The 22,181-nt window shown below is 39.7% G+C and overlaps 2 protein-coding genes across 2 annotated transcripts; both read left to right on the top strand.

Moving 5' to 3' along the window:
- Positions 1 to 17,671: 17,671 nt before the first annotated feature.
- BDB00DRAFT_931770 (uncharacterized protein) lies at positions 17,672 to 18,171 on the top strand (the record flags this gene model as incomplete). Its single annotated transcript, XM_053129051.1, has 4 exons — positions 17,672 to 17,723; positions 17,785 to 17,841; positions 17,899 to 18,085; positions 18,144 to 18,171. The coding sequence occupies 4 exons, from the start codon at positions 17,672 to 17,674 to the stop codon at positions 18,169 to 18,171; spliced, it is 324 nt and encodes a 107-aa protein (XP_052976000.1).
- Positions 18,172 to 18,180: 9 nt separating this feature from the next.
- Positions 18,181 to 18,808, top strand: BDB00DRAFT_790864 (uncharacterized protein; the record flags this gene model as incomplete). Its single annotated transcript, XM_053120994.1, has 3 exons — positions 18,181 to 18,238; positions 18,478 to 18,639; positions 18,693 to 18,808. 3 exons carry the CDS (start codon positions 18,181 to 18,183, stop codon positions 18,806 to 18,808), a joined length of 336 nt encoding a protein of 111 aa, XP_052975999.1.
- Positions 18,809 to 22,181: the final 3,373 nt, after the last annotated feature.

The following is a 22,181-nucleotide window of genomic DNA, read 5'->3' as shown; positions in this document are numbered from 1 at the left end:
CTTTCATTTTCGCTATCAGGATCGGGTGGTTATGATGTAAGGTTTCTCTCCGTTTCTTTTTTATATGATCTCTACAAATACGTACAAGAATTGACTACTAACACTCTATCATGCTATAAGATATATCATCCACTCGACTGGTTGCTAGTAAATCTCAACGTGTCTCAAGTAGTAATACCTATGGTAAGTATCAAACGGCTTTTCTTCCCTTTTCCTTACTACCTCTGTTCTCTAAACCAATAACTGCTCAATCTCTTTATGTGGTCTTCCAATTGACGACACTGCTCCATTCCACACTTTACCATCTGGACATTTCGCTTTTGCTTTCTACCATTCTACTATATTCCGCTCTCCTCTCTATCACCACCGTCCATTATAGTATAAATCGACTACATTAGTACTAGTTTCCTTCTATCAATACTTGCTCCTGTTTTCTTTTGATGCTTGTAAAATTCTAGCCAATGACTATAATAAAATAAAATCGTTTCATTCAACTACAACGTAAATAATTTTACAATATCCATAACCCATTGGACAGATCAATACTGCTATCATTTTAATCCTATCTACACCTCCCTATACGCTAAATCATGCACATGCAGACCTCTGTAAAGAAATTGAGCAACACCCCTTTTTACGGAGCAACCCCTATTTCCGCGTGCATGCAGCAAAATATCACCATGCTCAAAACATGGTGATATGTTACATTTCACCAGGTTTCTACAAAAATATCACCATGTTAAAAAACCTGGTGAAATATACCTATCACCCTAATATCACCTGGATATCACCCTGTTTTTCACCTAGTGATATTCCCCTACCCACCTAGTGTTAGACCTTAATATTGAAGATATTGAAATAGATGATAAAGAAATGGATATAGAAAATAATGATGTTTTACAAGATTCATCTAAAAAAAGAAAACGAAATAAAAATAAAAATAAAGAAGATGTATATGAAGTTGAACAAATTTTAAATCATATGATAGATAATAATGGTAAATATATTTTCTATGTAAAATGGTGTGGTTATAGTAATGGGGATAATACTTGGGTTAAACAATCAGAATTTAATACAAAAGATATTATAAACCAATATTTGAAAGATAAAAATATCCAATAGTTCATCCCAAATAAAAAGTGTGATACCCCAAGTTCCTTATTCTGCCCCGACTTTAACTTTGGGCCCCCCCCAGTTTTCAATTTTTTTGAAAGTCAGATAGGTGAAGGGTAGCAGGCACAGAATAAAGGGACTTGGAGAAAAAATTGAGTGCAGCAGTATATGTTCTGTCAGCGATCAAAAAAAAGCATTGTAACTATATGGTCTGCCATTCATCTTGAGACAAGGTAATTATGAAAGTGCATCTGTAAATCGTAAAGCTCATTGAGAACGGGGAGCAGTAGTAAATAGTACAGGGAGAGCAATTATGATTTGCGGCAGAAATAAGCATCTGCACTTTTTTACTAACGCTCACTGTCAGGCCTGCTCAAATCAATTCTAATAGACACAACTGTAACAGCAATTCGAGATGAAGTTGGATTCAACACGTAATTATAATATATGCGGTGAGATGGAGGTAAGAACGAACGTATATATTGGATATACATAGGTGTGTGCGCGCGTGTGTGTTTGTTGGTATAGCATTGCGGTAAAAATGAAGGCCTTTCTTGTCTTTGTTCTTGCTCCAAACGCACACGATCATTTTGCCGATTCCTTTTACCATCGACGTCGACGCTTCCACTATTCAATAATCCAAACGTCGATGGCCCTTGATGAACGACGAAAAACATACAAGAACTTGTTACGGCGTGTTGGTACTCGATGCGCAAATACTTTTACAATACTCGTTTCCATACCTCGCGTATAAACACATACAATGTCCAGCCCGTTTGGCATTCGCCATCTCAAGGAATGGTCAAGGCTTATTTATTGTAATCTACAATGCTGATGGTAAGTGCTGCAAGTGTTTTCTAAGTTTTTATAATTATAAAGGGTGCACAAGTGTCTAATATTACTACTGTTCCTTGCTCTATCATACCGCCTCTTTCATTTCAGCAACCAGCAAAGATATCGGTGCAGCTAATGGGTACGCAGATCTTATGAAAGAATGGGTGGGATGCACATCCATTATGCTATTGAGCGGTCTATGTTATGTTACATACTGCACTTATTTTATAGCCCCGGAAACGTGCTCCCTCAAAGGATAGTATCAGTGGTTGGATATAGGAGGGATAAAAAAACCGTATACAGTAGTCGCTTTTAATAAATAATTGGTAGTACATGAAGAATATATAATGATGCAGTGATTAGGTACCTTTATTCAAAGTGCTTTAGATATAGCATTGAAGTGACAAAAAAACGGTTTTTTCATCGAATATGTAGTATTGTGGAATCAGTTGTTATGTCAGATTATTAAAAAGGCAATACTGACAATGTTGTACACGTTTCTTGTTCATGATTCCTGATCTCATACCTACATCTCGAAATCTCAAACATGAGCAACATCCCAAACGCTTCAACTATTACTCCTACTACTACTACTACTACCCTCCCAGTTTTGATCTCGGCCAACCTTGCCCAGGCGCGCCCTGAAAAAGTTGCCTGTCTTGTGTGGGAGCAACGCTTAAAGCAGCAACCACAGGAAACTGGTGAATGCTGGGTGTACAAAGACAAGTGGTCCCGCGAGGATGAGGAAGCGAAGAAGCAGAAGAAAGCAGAAGCGGCAGGCGAAGGTTAATATAGACACGCATAAAATAGAAAATTTAGCACAAATGTTTACACATGATGCAGTAGGCGTTCATGAGCCAAAACGACAGCGCAAGGTGACGAAGCTTTGGACGATCCGTTACCGCTGCCATCGTGCAACTCTGAGCTCCAGTACTGTGGAACTCGATCAAGAGAACTACGATGTAGATGGTGTTAAGCGACGTCCAGTTCAGAAAAAAAGCAAGCAAGTTGGATGCACAGCTAAGCTTAAGGTCACTTGCTATGCTGATGATCCTAGCTATGCTCATTTTGAGTATACTGGTGACCATACTGGCCATACACCCGGCAGCGTTGAAGATGTACAATACCTGCGAAATACACCAGAGGTCAACCAACGAATCTTGGAAGAATTGCGCAAAGGATATAACATTGGTGATATCAGAATGTACCTGCAGCATGAATATCAAGCATTGCCGAGCAGCAGCCGTGCAGCACACATCAATACTGTTGATGTCAATAATATATATTATAGATATCGGCAGGAATTGTACTCGAAAGCTGAAGATGATTTTGCTTCAGTTGAAGCATGGCTCAATGATTTCCGCTCCCAAGGCTATCATGTTTGGATTGGTGCTAATCCTAGCTACACAACAAATGCCAGAACTCCTAGCCAACAGCTTTCGAAAGAGCACTTTGCTTTCGGATTTGTTGCTCCATGGCAAAAGAACTTTTGTTAGGTACCTCTGGAAGGTTTATCTGTTTGGATGCAACCCATGACGTCTCCCAATATCCTGAATGTGTCCTATACACGATGGTTATTCGTCACCCTGTAGTTGGCCGTGGCGTTCCTGTTTCATACTTGCTGACCACTGATACGTCATCGACTCCTCTGATCAGTTGGTTCCAGTCATTGGCTTCTCTCGGACTTGATCCTACTCTCTTTACGATCGATCGTGATTTCGCCGAAGACAACGCCATCAAATCAGTTTGGGCGCAATCAACGATTTAACATTGCCTATGGCATGTTAAGCACGCGTGGAATAAAAATGTTCAATCCAAGGTTGTTGGCATGAGAGGTCGTACGATTGTGCAAGCCAGAGAATATATCCGTGGTCGTTTGGATGAAATCATGTACGAAAAAGACAAGGAGAAATTTACGTCGATTTTCCAGTCATTCCTTAGTGAAATGGAGAAAACGCAGCCATCCTTCCATGTGTATTTCGTACGCGAATGGGTTGACAGTCTAGGTGGCAGTGGATATCAGCGTTGGGCGGCGTGCTTTCAGCCAACAGTATACACCAATATGCAAACGAATAACTATATCGAAACCTGGCATAATCAGTTGAAGACAGAATATTTGAAACGCAAACGCTTGCATCGACTTGATGTTTTGCTTGAAATTCTTTCTTCTGATGTGGCGTTTGATATCCTTAAGGAGGTAAAACGGCTACTCGCGAACGTTGGCAAAATGGGTCCTTATGAGCACGCTATGCGTAAAGAAGAACAAGAAGCCGAAAAAGTGAATCGTGCAGAGCTCCCATCAAAAGTCCATGTGGTGTCTGCAACGAAGTATACAGTTCAATCCTTTGTTGACAGCAGCACTACTTACAATGTAAATCGATTTTTCATATAGTCATTTCCATGTTTCATTTCTTACTCTTATTACTTACTTTATATACTATCTATTCTAATAGGTCATTTCACGTAATAGCCAACTCATTTCTTGCTCGTGTCCAAAGTTTGATAGATCGTTGCTCCCTTGTAAGCACATGTTTTTGGTGGAACAGCATGTAAAAACCGGCACTGTACGTCCATCTATGGCCACCCACTAATATTGGATCGAGCATGCCACTGGATCAACGTCTCAAGCACTGCCGCACCAAGGTCAACGTCTTCCAACGCCAATGGATAAGCTCAAGGACATTTACTAACAGATATCACAGGAAACAACAGCAATAAGGCGCCTTCTGGAGAAATCCACTGTTCACGATGGGCAAGAAGCTGATTCTGTTGATGCTGTAATGGCCCGAATGACTAAACTTGCTGAAGATGCATCGAGCGTCAAAACCGATCTAAACAACATCCTATCCCTACCATCCAATGCCAACTTCCACCGCCAAAACAATTCTTGATCACCATTTCCTTTATTTCATCTTATTATCTATAAATATATCGTATAAATTATCAGCCAACTATATAAAGTATCACCTATTATTGCTTTCATAAAGTACTTACAATACAAACGATGAGAGACAATCCCACTCTTTTCTTTTGTCCCTCCTATATCCAACCACTGATACTATCCTTTGAGGGAGCACGTTTCCGGGGCTATAAAATAAGTGCAGTATGTAACATAACATAGACCGCTCAATAGCATAATGGATGTGCATCCCACCCATTCTTTCATAAGATCTGCGTACCCATTAGCTGCACCAATATCTTTGCTGGTTGCTGAAATGAAAGAGGCGGTATGATAGAGCAAGGAACAGTAGTAATATTAGACACTTGTGCACCCTTTATAATTATAAAAACTTAGAAAACACTTGCAGCACTTACCATCAGCATTGTAGATTACAATAAATAAGCCTTGACCATTCCTTGAGATGGCGAATGCCAAACGGGCTGGACATTGTATGTGTTTATACGCGAGGTATGGAAACGAGTATTGTAAAAGTATTTGGGCATCGAGTACTAACACGCCGTAACAAGTTCTTGTATGTTTTTCGTCGTTCATCAAGGGCCATCGACGTTTGGATTATTGAATGGTAGAAGCGTCGACGTCGATGGTAAAAGGAATCGGCAAAATGATCGTGTGCGTTTGGAGCAAGAATAAAGACAAGAAAGGCCTTCGTTTTTACCGCAATGCTATACCAACAAACACACATGCGCGCACACACCTATGTATATCTAATATATACGTTTGTTCTTACCTCCATCTCACCGCATATATTATAATTACGTGTTGAATCCAACTTCATCTCGAATCGCTGACAAAACATATACTGCTGTACTCAATTTTTTCTCCAAGTCCCTTTATTCTGTGCCTGCTACCCTTCACCTATCTGACTTTCAAAAAAATTGAAAACGGGGGGGGGGGCCAAAGTTAAAGTCGGGGCAGAATAAGGAACTTGGTGATACCCTACCCTATAATTTAAAGAGATTAAAAATATTTTTTTTTATTTTAATTTATTCAAGTAATTTTTCTATTATTTTTCCAAAGTTCATATATCCACCATTACATATGAAAATTTTCTTTGTTCTTTTCTTTTTAAACACCTTCTTAATATCTTTTTTATTTTTTTCTATCACTTTTTTATTTTTTTCTATTACTTTTTTATTTTTTTTCTTAGGTATATGAATCTTACTATGAATACAACATAGATAATCAGGCTTATTGTTACCTATGTTAGTATTTATTTTTTTCTGGCACATATGACCATCATTTTTTCCTTTTTTATATATATGAGTACAATAATTATCGCTACTAATCATATACCAGAAATGATTACTACTTTGATTGTAACTTATTTCATCTTTCATAATTTTTTGCATTAATCTTTTTTTGTCTTCTTTTTTTGAAACCAATACTTCATCTTCAAAATAATTATCAATAACTTGTTTCATTATATTTTGTATATAATTAATTATATTATCTTTGTTTATAGTAATATCAGTATTAAGTATGACCATTTTTAAATTTCTGTAAATACCAAGAGAAGTTTGATGTATTTATTTTTATATTAAAAAAAAATTCACTTTTTTTTTGATAATTAAATTTAATACTGATTTTGAAAACTCAGCCGATAATATAAAATCACCAGATGTAAAGTAATATAGAGACAAACCGACATGCCCTCTGTGTGAGCAATTTTGAGCAAATGAAAAGGGGTGTATGAGTGGTTTTTAAGGAAATAGAATTGGATAAAGGGAATGGAAGTTTTTTTCTCCTAACGAATCATTAGCAAGCCTTAATGCATAGGAAGCCACGAACTCGCCAATGTCACTGTGCCGCTTAAACATCTCCCCAACCAGTAAGAAGCTATGAATGGTATGCAGGAGATGTGTATCACCCGTAAACAAAACGGTCATTCAGTGTACTCTGAAAGTACTCTGAAAGCCATCATGAAAGCACTCTGAAAGCACTCTGAAAGTACCACTTTCAGTGTGCTTTCAGTGCCTCTGAAATCGCTTGCCAACTCCAGTGGGGGTTTGACTACCATACTTCTGGAGTGTATGTTTAGACCAAAAATAAGCTCACAAAAATAGTAGTCTATATAAGGCAGCTTCAGTGGCCATGTGACTGCTATTGCCGTTTTAGTATGTTGTTGCTATACATGGTAGGTACATGTACTGCAATTTATAGCTCTTTAGCTACAATATTGCACCTTCTAGAGGTCTTAATACACCTTAAATAAAGCCACTTTCAGTGACTTTTATACATCCTCATATGTAATGTCTAAAATAAGCAATGTGCCTGTCTTCTATAAAAGCATATTTAGATATATATACATCATATATATATGCCTACAAAGTTTTATAGCAATAGCAATAATAATAGATGAGCTATGGTACATGAAAGGAGAGATACTTAAGGATAGATTAACTAAAAAACACCTATATACTTAGTAACTTTTCATATCCTGACAAAACTTCAAAGGCTATCAGAGCAATGAGAAATGCTTTTCTCAAAAAACAAAAACGTACAATGTGTTAAGAATACCTTTATAAACATGTTCTACGTCGCAGAATATCGATAACTTCATTTCAGACAGCCCTGATAGGATTACTTTTTTTTCATGTCGGTGATCAAATTTATTCATGGTTTGAGACAGTATACACTATAAAAATGGATAAAGTTGAGGAAGATGAGATACTGGTTGGAAAAATTATACTTAGCCCTTTTTATATTCTTAGAGTGTTCTTTTTATTCCTACAGCAAAATCATTTAGTAATCAGTATTATGTCATTCTTCTCCAATTCCCTTATTCCGGCCCAGAAATAAGAGTTGGGTGTTCCCCCAATTCCCTTATTCTGGCACAAAAATAAGAGTTGGTAGTTCCCCCCACTCAATTTTTTTGAAGTTTAAGGTCAGCCGCCAGAGACACTGTACTGGGCAGCAGAGGGGCATTTGACAAAGTACTTATTCTGCCCCAAATTTAACTTTGAAAGTCAGTTGCGAGAGAGTGTAAAGACAGTTAAAAAAAACCGTTAAAGTGTACTTGTCATCTTGTTTCATAAGAGAATTGTATATTTCAACCATATGAAAGGTAAGTAAAGAGAGAATGGGAGGGGCAAGATCTTACCACTACAAGAGGAGAAACAAAAATGGAGGTAAAAAACAAACCACTTTTCATATAAGAAATAAACTTGGTTTGTTATTATTACTTCTTTACAACTTCCTTTTTCACCTCCATTTTTGTTTTTCTTATTGTAGTAGTAAGGTCTTGCCTCTCCCGTTCTCTTTTTACTTACCTTTCATATAGTTGAAATATACAATTCTCTTATGAAACAAGATGACAAGTACACTTTAACGGTTTTTTTTAACTGTCTTTACACTCTCTCGCAACTGACTTTCAAAGTTAAATTTGGGGCAGAATAAGCACTTTGTCAAATGCCCCTCTGCTGCCCAGTACAGTGTCTCTGGCGGCTGACCTTAAACTTCAAAAAAATTGTGGGGGGGAACTACCAACTCTTATTTTTGTGCCGGAATAAGGGAATTGGTGTTCCCCCCCACAATTTTTTTGGGATTTCAAGGTCAGCCACTAGAGGCGGAAACGGCTATTTGCACCACCCCACCTGCACCACCCCTCGGGTAGTGACTAGCTTTTTAGAGGTGAAATGGCATGGTGGGTGGTGAGAAACGATGAAGGGTGGTGAGAGGAGGCATATATTTCAATGAAATCTTTATAATGGGTCTATCTGTTATTGTTCAAGGTAACTATTTTTTTAAACCAAAAATTAATTTCACTAATTATTATCTATCTTATTAAAATAATAAAAGTTACATATTACACAAAAAAGGAAATATGTGTTCCTCTGCCAGATATTTTATCCTCTCTTCTGCGGAGGTGTGTATAAATTGCTTGCTACACAACACGTTTTTTCTTTTCTTTTTTTTATTTCAGTAATTTAGCGATCTAAATTGAACATGGCAGCAACAACAACAAACAAGTATCCGCCACGCCCTACAGATGAAGAGATCTGGGCAAAAGTACTCACTACGAGTCTATACGTGAGGCCTACCCCACTGGAATCAAGCACCTCGCATTCAGCTACAAGACTCTGTATATGGAACCAAACGCGTGCATGGGTCAAATCGACGAAGCAATTGTAGAATTTCACCAGAAGAAACAGCACGCTATGGAGAAAACCAAGAAATAGTTTTTTTTTTGTTATAATAAACTTTAGTTTGTCATATTTATGCCTTAAGTAAACGAGCGAAGCGAGTGAGTTCGGGTTTAGAAGGAAGTGTGGTTGGGGGGTACACCCCAACGGGAGGGCTCGCGGGGGAGAACGTCCCGCAAAAGTTTTTTTTTTTTTTGATCCCAACGCAGTAATAGTCAAACGTTCTTTTACTTTTAACTCTCTGACATGTCAACACCCATTTGTAACTCTTGCGGTTTGCCGGGCCACCAATGCGTAACTCATCGTGATTGCCTAAACAATCCTTCTAGATTGGCAATGCGCCAAAACAATGAGATTGATGAGCGCGATTTCGACATTGTTCGCGAAGCGCCAGAAGCTGTGCCTGTCTGTTCCAGTTGTGGGCAAGAGGGTCACTCACGAAGGTCACATCGTGATTGCCCTAATAATCCGTCAAACAACGAGAATCTCACTACACCTACTGCTGCTCCAGTTCATGTATGCTCAAGCTGTGGACAAGAGGGTCATTTGAGACGCACGCACAGAAGCTGTCCTAATAATCCTGCAAACCAGATCGAGCAAGAAAACGTTAGTTACTATTTGGATCTTCACAATGACACTGATGATTACTGATGACGCCGTTATAATTTAGCTTCATAGTATTGCCCGCGTTTCCACAAACTCCCATCCACTGCGCCATTTCATTGGTTCCATGGATACTGAATGTAGTAACTGCCATGCTCGCCTTTGGATCCAAGAGCGTGTATCTCATAGCTCTCTCCGTACGCCACGTTTCAATCTTTGCTGCCAACAAGGGTCGGTTGAGCTCCCACCCCTCAATCCAACACCTCCAGAGATTTCACAATTGCTACGTGGTACTGATGCTGCTGCTGAGGACTTTCGTACCAACATCCGAGTATACAACAGTGTTCTAAGCTTCACATCTCTTGGTGTCAACGTTGATCAAACTGTTGCTAATTCGCGTGGTGGAGCGTACAATTTCCGAATTCATGGAAGTGTCTACCATCGCATAGGTTCATTGCTACCGGCTGAAAATAATAGACCCGCCTTTGCTCAAATTTACGTGCACGATCCATCCACTGAAATTGCCAATCGACACGCCGTTTCCCCTGTACGCCTTAATGATTCCACTCTACGCCAATTACAGGCCGTAATGCATCGTATCAATCCTTTTGTCGAATCCTTCCAAGATATGAACGAAATTGCCCGCGACCAAGGGGTTGACAATGTTAGAATGCTCATCAGATCAGAGAATACTCCAGACCGTCGACGTTACAACGCGCCAACTGCCAATGAAATTGGTATCCTTATCGTGGAAAACAACAACGAGGATGCTGGCCCGCGCGATATTGTGTTGAGAACAAGATCCAATGAGTTGCAAAGAATTAGCGAAATGCATCGCTTCTATGATGCACTTCAATATGTTTTGCTTTTCCCTCAAGGTTCGTCCCTGCAATTATTAGCACTGTCTATTAGTATTTTGTTGTATTGAGATTACTTTAGGTGATGAAGGGTGGGCGATTAACGCAAACTCAAATAATCATGACATTACCATAATGGAGTGGTACAAATACCGCCTCATGGTTCGTGACGGTGCTGATGGTGATGCTGATGCCAACGATTTACATCGATTCGGAAAGTTATTCCAACAATTCATCGTTGATATATATGCGAAAATGGAATCCAACCGCTTGGGATTCATACGCCTGAACCAAGATCGATTGCGCTCCGATCTTTACCGCAATGTTGTAGACGCAATGAACGTGGGTGATAATGACTTGACCAGCGTTGGAAGACGTGTTATCTTGCCGTCATCATTTATCGGCTCTCCACGCCATATGCAGCAGCTGTACCAAGATGCCATGAGCATTGTGCGTCGCTTTGGCAAACCTGACCTTTTCGTTACTTTCACCTGCAATCCGAACTGGCTAGAAATTCAAGATTCCCTTTTACTGGGACAGCGTGCCCCTGATCGCCCTGATATCACTGCACGTGTTTTTAGACTGAAATTGAAGCAGCTGATGGAAGATCTCACGAAGAACATGGTCTTGGGCGATGTCGTTGCACACGTTCACACTGTCGAGTTTCAGAAACGTGGCCTCCCACATGCGCACATATTGCTTATCCTTTCGGACGAAGACACGCCACGCACAACTGCTCACTGTGACGATATCGTTTCGGCTGAACTCCCCGATGCTGAGCGCTATCCAACTGCACGTGCGACTGTTGAGCGGCATATGATGCACGGTCCATGTGGCATGTTAAATGCTCGATCCCCATGCATGGAAGACGGTAGATGTACAAAGCGATATCCTAAAGAGTTTCACGAGGACACGGCAATGAATGACGATGGCTATCCTGTGTACCGCCGACGTAACAATAGAGACTATGTTACGAAACCAGGAAATATCAGACTCGACAATCGCTGGGTGGTCCCTCACAACATCTACCTGTGCGCCAAATATGATGCACATATCAATGTGGAAATTTGCACGTCTATTCATTCGATCAAATACGTCTACAAGTATTTCTATAAAGGTCATGATCGTGCATCTGCCGCAGTTGTACAACAACAAGTCAACAACGATCCTGCAAATGCAAATGGGAATGACGAACAACCGGTCGATGAAATCCGAACCTTTCTTGACGCACGCTACGTTTCTGCTTCGGAAGGATGTTGGCGACTGTTTTCGTTTTCCTTACACCATGAATATCCTGCACACCAGCGATTGGCGGTTCATTTGGAAAACGAGCAGACAGTGAATTTCGGAGACGATGAAACTCCTACCGAAGTCGTTGGACGGGCACACGAAACCACGCTTACAGCATGGTTTCAATACAACCAAGAGTATGAGCATGCCCGCACGATTTTATACCCTGATTTTCCAGAACGACATGTCTTTGTTTCTGCTCAACGTCGATGGAAAATTCGTGAACGTGGTTTCAATGGCACCATTGGTCGTATCTACGCTGTCTCTCCTCGCGAAGTAGAAAAGTACCATCTTCGACTTTTACTTTATCATGTCCCTGGTGCGACATCGTTTGTTGACATGCGCACAATCAACAAAGGTACTCCAGAACAGGAGATCCTGCCTACTTTCCAGGCCACTGCTCGACGCCTTGGTCTTCTAACCGGCCAGCAAGAATGGAGTGATTGTATGGACCAAGCAGTCACTTACCAGCAACCACATGCATTACGGCGGCTTTTTGCTATCCTTTTGGTGTTTTGCCATCCTGAAGATCCTTATGCTTTGTGGTTAGATCATCGTGATAGTATGGCGGAAGACTATCTTCACACTGCACGTCAGGACATGAACGATCAAAGTTTGCAATTCACAGATGCCATATATAACCGCGCTTTACTGCAAATCGAATCCGTCATGGTTCAGTTATCGAGATCACTGCGAGATTTTGATGGATTCGTTGTTCCAGAGCCTGATGATGAGGATGATGACGTCGGTGCTGGAGAGCCTTTGCTCATCCGCGAGCACCGTCGATTGATAGCACGTCTGGCTTTACAGCCTCAGCGTCAGCTGCAATTCAATGAGGATCAGCAAACAGTTTTTGATGCTGTGATTCGCTCTCTCGATGCTCCCCAAAACGAGCCCAAACTGCACTTTGTTGACGGCCCTGGAGGAACTAGAAAGACATATCTTTTCAATGCTATACTTGAAAATGTCCGGCGCGCTGATGGTATCGCCCTTGCAGTGGCCACAAGTGGTACAGCAGCTCTTTTGTTGGATGGAGGACGTACGGCTCACTCAACCTTCAAGATTCCATTGGAGGTGAATCGAACGTCTATGTGCAGTTTTACACCTCGATCTGACACAGCAAGATTAATTAAAATGGCGCGTATCATTATTTGGGATGAAGCGTCCATGATAAGCCGCGACCTCATCGAAACTGTGAACCGGAGCATACAAGATACCATGCGCACTGAGGATCCTGCCCTTGCTGATGTCCCTTTTGGCGGTAAAGTTGTTGTGTTTGGCAGTGATTTTCGTCAGGTATGACCTTAATTTAGCACTAAGGTTTGGGGTGGTCAGAGTTAACAATGGGAGCACATCGGCATACGGTTTAATATTGTCTTATGTTTTGAATAGGTCCTTCCTGTAATTCCGAATGCTGAGCGCCCGCAAATTGTCGAGCAATGCTTGAACAGAGCTACTGCGATTTGGCGCTATGTTACAGTCCACCACTTACGCAATAATATGCGTGTTCAGCAAGCTGCTCATACAGCTGATGCTACAGAGCTACGCGAATTTGCCGAATACCTACTTCGAATTGGTGATGGTGCTGAGCCATTAGTTCCAAATACAGAAGATAGAGTCTTAATTCCTCGCCAAATGCTGATGTCGCGTTACAACACTAACGAGCTCATTGACGTTGTGTTCGGTGATCTGAACTCACCAAATGTGGACCGTGATTTTCTAACCAGTCGTGCAATTTTGACACCTAAAAACAAGGATGTTGCTGTTCTGAACGAGCGGGTTCTCGATCAGTTTCCAGGTGAATACCTTGAGGAGGTAAAAAGTGCTGACTCGGTCGACGATCCAGAGGACCAAATTGCTTACCCTCCTGAACTCCTCAATTCCCTTGATCCATCCGACCTTCCACCACATTGCCTCAAGCTTAAAGTTGGCTGCCCAGTGATGTTGCTACGAAACTTGCATACTGGAAATGGTCTCTGCAATAGTACTCGATTGATTGTTCGCTCTGTCCGCCGATATGTCCTTGAAGCCGAGATTGCCACTGGACCACAAACTGGCACAATTGTTCTAATTCCGCGCATCACCCTCACACCGTCGCAAGCCCGCTGCCCAATACAATTCAAAAGAACGCAGTTCCCTGTTCGATTGGCATTCTCAATGACAATCAACAAAGCCCAAGGTCAAACTTTTGACAGCGTTGGTCTCTACCTACCAGAGCCGCCATTTACACATGGCCTCCTATATGTAGCAATGTCTCGGGTCCGTAGACCATCTGCCATCCACATTATGGTCGATCCAGAAAACTCTACTTCACCTGATCAACCTGGGCTCAATACAAGAAATGTTGTATATAATGAAGTTCTTCTATAACTCATATACGAGCATTTATGCTTTTCTCTATCCATTACTATTGATATACTGTCCCTCTTTCCGTTGCTTCATATAGTTCTCTTTTCCATTTTTCCATTGACTTCACTCTACTCTAATTTATTTTTTTAATCCCATTTCAATACTTAGATTTCTCTTCTTTTACACTCATACCGAACATATATTATGTACTTATACTTACAATTGATAACACATAACACATTAGAGTAATGTAGGGTTTCGGGTGCTTTAGCAGTTAGGGTTTAGTAATATGCAAAGCGAAGTTGTTTAGGCTTGAATACTTCAAGATCACTGATTCAGCCATGAATAAGCAACGAGAGGGGGGTTTGGGGGGCTTGCCCCCCAACCTGGGGGTCAAGGGGGGAACCCCTTGCGACGCGTTCCCGTTGAATGACACGGAGCGAAGCGGAGGGGCTCATTCAGCCGAGCGAAGCGAGGCAGGGACCGCTTAAATACTTAAAAATTATATTACTTATAATTTTTTACATATTTATAATTTTACCAAAAACATAAAACTAAGAGTCACCCCCCCCTCCTTAACACTTTAACCATTTTACCATAATGAGTCCAAACTGTGCTGCTAGCAGTAGTTGTGCATGCTCCATGTACTGAATAGTTGGTAGGACTAGTTGAAGATAAGCAAGAACGGTGTTGGTTATTTTTGCAGCGCCTTGCAAAGCATAAAGAAAAGAATAACCCTTACCTCTTCCATTTCACTAAGTTATTAGTCTTGAGCCGTTGCAGTGAATGAGTTCAAAGGATCCATCAGTAATGCCATGACCTGTGATGCCTCGACTGTATGTCCTATAGACGGGAAATATATTAACAAACGATTGTTACTTTTTGTTTACAGGGCTATACATATGCAAAGAGAAAAAAAGCTTGTTCCATTTTGTACCAAGTCAATAATCCTGATTTCATATGTAAATGAGCTGTGGACAGATGCTAATAATGCTGCTACTGTCAAATGCCTTGCGAATGGGTGTGCAGTGACGATGAACCTGTTCTGTAAAGTGTAGAAAAAGCAACTATCAATCACGCTGTTACTGCCATGTTATACAAAGTAAAGAAAAAAAACTTTCTCTGTCTTTTTCCTTCCTCCATCTGAGACATTTACCATAAGAATCCGTCACCAAGTTGATCCTTTTGTGCAAATCCTCAATTTGGAAAGGGTTGTTGTAGCTAGAGCTTGAAGAATGCTTGGAGATGAACTTAAGAGAAAAAAAACTTTTTATATAAGAAGCACATGCACTTGGTGAAATTTTCCCTCTCTGAAATACTACATTGCTGCCTAGCACAGTGCCTCTAGTGGCTGACCTTGAAATCCCAAAAAAATTATGGGGGGAACACCCAACTCTTATTTCCGGGCCGGAATAAGGGAATTGCATTCTTCTCACACAGATTTATATTTGTCATCTACATTCCCGTATATGTCATCCTTTTTCCCATATAACAAGGTTTCTTTTTCCCATATAACAAGGTTTATTTTTCCGATGTAACAAGGTTTCTTTTTCCCATGTAACAAGGTTCTTTTATAAAATGCAATTATTATTAGTCACTTTAAATGAACTTACTACTGATAACTCTTGAGCTTTATATCTTTCTCTAATTGAAATTTCGATCAAATATACCCTTATCCCTTAGATATCATAGTAACGATTACTTATCTTCTAGTATTTCTCTGAGCTCAACACATCTCGCTATGATATAGCTTTTAGTAGTATGTTTCTGTAGCTATTATACCTAATTATATAAAACTTCAAAATTTTAAAAATGTGAACTTTCACAAAAACTAACCTCTTAGCTTCAATGGCTGGTTCTCTTGCAATTTCTGTGCTGTGGCTTAGAAAATTAGAGATATAAAAATTCAGATACTGAACTAGATATAGGTAAAATTTGAGGTCCGATGGATGACTCTATCTATAATTAGAGGGGGGGTACCTATATTGCTCATTAGCCTATCGCAGAGACACGCGACAACAATCGTTGTGTTCAGGAGACGTTGCACGTTCGATTAGTAGTCGTTGTGTGTAATTCGAATCAGTGTATCATGAGACCGTCGTCGTCTTCGTGATTGTTACTGCTATTTTTGCTGCTGGTGTATAACAATATCCACCACCGTTCCTACTGTTACTCCTTCCAAAATCATCGCAGAGACATGCTACAACAATCGTCGTGTTCGGAAGATGCTGCATGTTCGATTAGTGGTTGTTATGTACAATTTGAATCAGTAGATCGTGAGACCGTTGTCGCTTTGTGTGGTTATTGCTGCTCATATATGTTGCTGTATATAAAATAGCACCACTATTGTCCATCTTGGCTATACATTGTACAGGAAATCAATAGATAAAAAACAAAAAAAAAGAGGCACTAGGCCGTAAGAATGTTCATGAGTGAAAAGAAGGCTGGCCTTTACCTCTTTTCCTTGTAGATTTACACCAGATTTAAACAGTAATCGTTGGAGCGAGTCCATTTCCCATAGAAACAAAATCCGTCAGCATAATTCTGCTCCATCTACTAATTAAAACATAGCCTCCCTCCCCAATGCCTGAATGTTCTCCAGCGAGGTCGTCATAAAATATGTTACCTTTTTTTTGAAACCGTCTTCACTTTTACATTAAAAAAAGAATATGGTAAAGTATTTTTTTTTGTGGTAGAGAAAAAGAAAAAGTAGAGCACCCTTTGCTATTCCCTAGTAAATTCGCCCATTTTCCACCAATTACATTAGCTAAATCCCGTTGTCATTCCGTTGTCATCGGTCGCTACTTGAAATAAATTTTCGTTGTCATCGTTGTCATTATTTTCGTCGTGGCGACCAGGTTGCCATACCGAAAATGATTCTAGGCCCTAACAGATAGTTTTTCTTAAAAACTATCCTCGAAAAATCACATAGAAATTTCGTAATGGTAATGTGACGTCTTTTTTTTGTGACGTTTTATTTTTTTTTGTGACGTTTGTTTTTTTTGTGACGGTTTTTTGTGACGGTTTTTTTGTGACGGTTTTTTTTGACGTCATTTTTAGGTAATAAATATATAAATACTGCTGTTTCATCTTTCTTCCCTCTTTCTCTCACTTTTCTCACTTAAGGTAAGTTATTTCCTTTTTTGGGTGGTTGGGAGATTTTTCCCCTCTTCTTCCATATTTGGATAGCTGGTACTTTTTTCCCCTCTTCTTCCATATTTGGGTGTTGGGAGATTTTTCCACTCTTCTTCCATATTTAGATACTTGATACTTTTTTCCCCTCTTCTTCCATATTAGTCATTTCAGTCCTTTTTTCTCCTCTTCTTCCATATAAAGCAACCTTGGGCTACTAAGCTTTCTTTGCTCATTTTTTTCGCTCTATTCATTGCCATCTTTACCCCCTTTCTAAACATGCTCCTTGACATGCTATTTCCATTTTACACTTTTTTTACTAATGTTTTCACCTCTAAATCATCTTAATCCTCTACATTATCTTAATCCTCTTTAATAGCTCTTTCAAAATGCCTATCGACTGCCAGCTCTTCACCACTCTCCACAAAGTCACCGTCAATGGTAGGTTTACTTATAACTTGAACAAAATATGAACCATTAAAACTAATATCCCATTCACTAGTCCCCAATGCCACTCTCAAGCCCACCTTAGAAGCCATTTTAGAGGCAATGGATCGTGGTAAGTACTACTAACTGCTAACTACAAAATCATCACAAACTTACATAGTTATATTAGTCCCTATTGAAACTACCAAGAAGACCCTTAGAGGTTACTTGGCTGATCTGGACGATCTGATGCAATTGGAGGCTGATTGTGAAGCTCTGGTCCAACAGCAACAGCAACAACAACAAGAACAAGAAGATGTCGAAGAAGAAGATGTCGAAGAAGAAGTCGTCTACTTGACTCCTACTGAAGATGAAGCGTAAGCATTTTTAATACTTAAAATGATCATTTCCTTACTAAAATTAAATAATATATAGCTCCAACGTTGAGGAACTCCAACCCTAGGAAGCAGCAATGCGTGAAGACCCCTTCTACCGCAATTTTTGGTCCACAAGTAACCAACTAGCTAAAGGTAACCTTTCTTTATCCCATTATTTCTCAGTCTATTAATATTCCTTCATCTAAGTATAGTCTACAAGAAGTTCCATACTTTGGCTACCCCTAGACATGGTGCTCCTCTCACTTCAGTCATCCTTGAGCTGAATACCACTACAGTTGCTACTGCATCAGCTTGTTGTATTCACCTAGACCAAGATATAGAAGGCGTCAACTTTTTTAGTTACATCCATAACTACAACGAACAGTGACCAGAGCAAATCATCAACCATGCAATCAGCGGAACACCGTTCGAAGCCTTAGACCAAAAATTGATAAAGTCCGTCCGTGCCATCTTGTGTGCTTACCTCTACTACAAGAATGGCGGTAATCTAAATCAACTTGGCTATAAGAGAGAACTGAATAAATTGGCTAAAGGTACTTCCCAAATACAAACTTACACAAATTATTGCTAATTCCTCTTTTTCTAGTTGGATTGCCAAGATCTGCCAAGCCTAGCCATACAATAACTGTCGGTTATCGTATGCTGGCTTTCTACAAGCAAGCTGGCGCCTGGCCAATCCTCTTTTCAGACAAGTTTAACTAGCCTTTCTTCCTCTCCGTACGTAACCTTTTTCTTTCTCACCCTGCTTTTTTACTAAGAACACTGTTTATAAGGCATTTGTAGACAAATGTTTGGAATAACTACCGTTATTCTAAGGTTTCAACTACTGTCTCAATGACCAGCTACCCACGTCATCAAAAATCAAAGATTTTCTCTCACCACCCCTAATTATAATGATCATTATCTATTATTTAAAAATAAAACTTAATAACTAAATATATAAAATAAATTAAAAATAAGAAAATTAATAAAATATTGAACAGCCTGCTAACATACTTTCTTTAGTTCTCCTCGGATAACTGGGCTTATTTGGAGGAAAATGACTTTTCTCCTTTGCATCCTTTGATTACACCTATAATTCCTACAATGAACTACTTGACACCGTTTGAGAATATTGGCTTCTTCCTACATCATATTCAGTTATTAGTAAATATGATAGCTGAAGCTAAGAGTCAAGAACGTGCCTATGGCCATTTTTATCATACTTTTGGTCATTAGAAAATACATTTTGTCTCTCTCTCCCTTTTCATCATAACTTTCTTATCTTTTTCCACTAAATAAAATCATCAATGTCTTATATAAAAAACATGTCTTAACAAAAAATATACCTAACAATAGCCTTTTGATAAAAATTCCTAAGATACTGTAGAACCTTCTGGAATCTATCAAAACCAGTCACCATCTCTTTAAAGCTCCGTTTTCCAAAGCCAGAAAAAAGTATATAAAGAGCCAACGTTTGAAACACTTTTCTCCTTCCCCCAACTTTTAGTTACTAAAATGTAAGTGCACAGCTGCTCTTTACTATATAAAAGTCCTAGTTCCTTTTCTGTCTTTTTAGTGGGTTTTTTCTCCCTTCTTTCCTATTTAGTCATTTTGGTAGATTTTTCTCCTTTCTTTCTTGTTTAGTCACTTTGGTAGATTTTTCTCCTTTTTTCCTTTTTAGTCATGTTGGTGTATTTTTCTCCTTGCTTTCCTTTTCAGTCACTTGGGTAGAGTTTTCCCTCTTTTTCCTTTTCTGTTCTTTTGGTAGATTTTTCTCCCTTCTTTCCTTTTGGGTCATTTAGGTGGATTTTCCCCCTCTCTTTCCATTTCTGCCATTCAGTTACATTTTCACTCTTTAGCCATTATTTGAAAATCATCTTTTTCCTTTTCTTTTTTTACGTGATTCCGATGTAAATACTTATACTAATCATTTAACAATAGCTTTTTCAAAAACCCCTTTTTTTTTAAAATTCAAATATGTCTGCCAACAACTCTAGCTCTTACACTTCCAAGGTCCGCTCGTAGGCTTCGTTTGCCAAGTCGTCCGTCACTGGTAATAGCCAGTTGCCTGTTGAAAACTCGGTTTTGCCTTCGCCTTCGCTGCCGCAGCAAGAGCCTTTCCCTGCTTTGCCTGCTGCCCAATCATCTCCCTTGTTGACTTCTCTAGCTATTGCTTTGCCCCCTGTGCGTCAGGGTAATCGTTCACCTCGTCCGGAACGTAGAAACTCCTTGGAAAGTCTTCCTTCGGATTTTAGCTAGGACGATTCCCAAGAGGCTGCTACTCGTAAATATCATTCCTCTCTCATTTTTCTTTCCTATTTACATCTGATTCTCTGAAAATGAAAATGCACTTCTTTTTTTAGCTCCAAAGGCTGCTTCCCCTCCTTTATTGAAAAAAAGAAAGGTTGTAGGATCAAGCTCTCTAGTAGGAAATGCTCGTTCTAGTATCTCTAGTACACATACAAACCAGCCACTAGTCGCTCCTCGTCGCTCAGCCTTGGAAAAAGGAAAGTTCCGGGCTCAGCCCAGTGCTGTACATACACAGCAACCGGTATTGCAATCAACCCAAAAGTCTTCAATTGCAATTTTAGAGTGTTCAGATATCAGCCAAGGTAAACTTATAAAAGTATTCACACTGTCATTTTCTACTTACTGAAAATAATTCAATCGTCAAACTTTCAAAATACTTCAGATAATTGCAAAACTACAACTCCAAGCAAAAGTATGTATCCATAGTCAGTTTACTCTTTTACAATCTCTAATTTCTTACATCTTTATAGTCTTCAAAAGACGTCCAGCTCCTACCATCTCATCTACACCACTTTCTGCCCAGGCATCTCATCACCAATCAGCTCTGCCTTCATCAACATCGTCATTTACCCACCGTCTACACCAAAAAATTATTGATGCAAACATACCCGATAGCGGCAGTGACTATAACCCTAGTTGTTCAGTACATTCCTCAACATCTAGTGGTTCAGAGAGTGAATCTAGCAACAACAGCGGTAGTGAAAGCGACAGTACAGACCTGGGTACATCGCAACCCACACAGCATTCTGGTATTCTTTGCGGTATCGATGAATGCATTTTATATTTTTCTTCAAAATCTGCTCGTAAGCGACATATTCGCAAAACACACCAGAAAAAAGTTAATGTTAAATATCCAAACGATCATGGTGTGTATCTTTCCTATACCATCTACCATTTATATTGCATTGAAATACTAATCACTTTATAGGAAAAGTAACTACACTTCTTGTTGATGCTAAGCACTATGTGCATTGCCGTTGTGGCTTCAAGTCTACCAACTTTGAAGTTATACAGCGCCACTGTAAAAATTGTGATTTGCCAGTAGCTGCACCAACTGAGCAACCAACTGTCACTGTACCTGCACCAGATGTTTCATTATTAAGCAATCATGCAATCATTACCAATGCTTTTACTCGTCTGGAACCTGCCTTTGGCCAAACGTCAAACGTTGATACCGACCGTAAGCTGATCCCATGGTTTTTTGTTCACACAAAGTGGTATGACATTGTCGAACAGTGGAAAACAGGTACTTTTTTTTACTTTGATAGCTATTCTACATTTATAGCATTGTCAACTTGCTCACTATTCTCTTTCTAGCACACAACCAACACCAACAACAACATCCTAATCGCACATCAAGAAACATCCCTATCACTATCTATGATTTAACAAAGAAAATCCATGCAGAGGAAAATGTGCTAAAAGTTGTAGCAAAAGTTAATAAGCAGCTTTTTGTCCGCTTGCACAACTCTATTCACGAAAACGACTAAACCCTTCGTCGTTATCTTAAACAGAAAACGTAAGTGTCGCAACTATCTACTTTGTTTCAGTCATCCACTCTAACTTATTTGCTTTCTTTAGGCTCTCCGAACCACTCCCTGATCATAGATTCAACCAACTTGAGCGGCCCACTATCCAATGGTATACCCAAACTGGCGCCAATCTATTAACCTTCTTACTTCGCATCCGTCGTTCTCCTCACTGGTCTTTTGTTTTGGGTACCTGGTCTTCCACTATTTCTACCATACTCACCAATATCGCAACACTGTCCGCAAATGTCAAT

This window comes from Zychaea mexicana, assembly GCF_025766255.1.
Source record: "Zychaea mexicana strain RSA 1403 chromosome Unknown BDB00scaffold_82, whole genome shotgun sequence".
Taxonomy (NCBI): Eukaryota; Fungi; Mucoromycota; class Mucoromycetes; order Mucorales; family Lichtheimiaceae; genus Zychaea; species Zychaea mexicana.
This window is presented reverse-complemented; position numbering and strand designations above follow the sequence as displayed.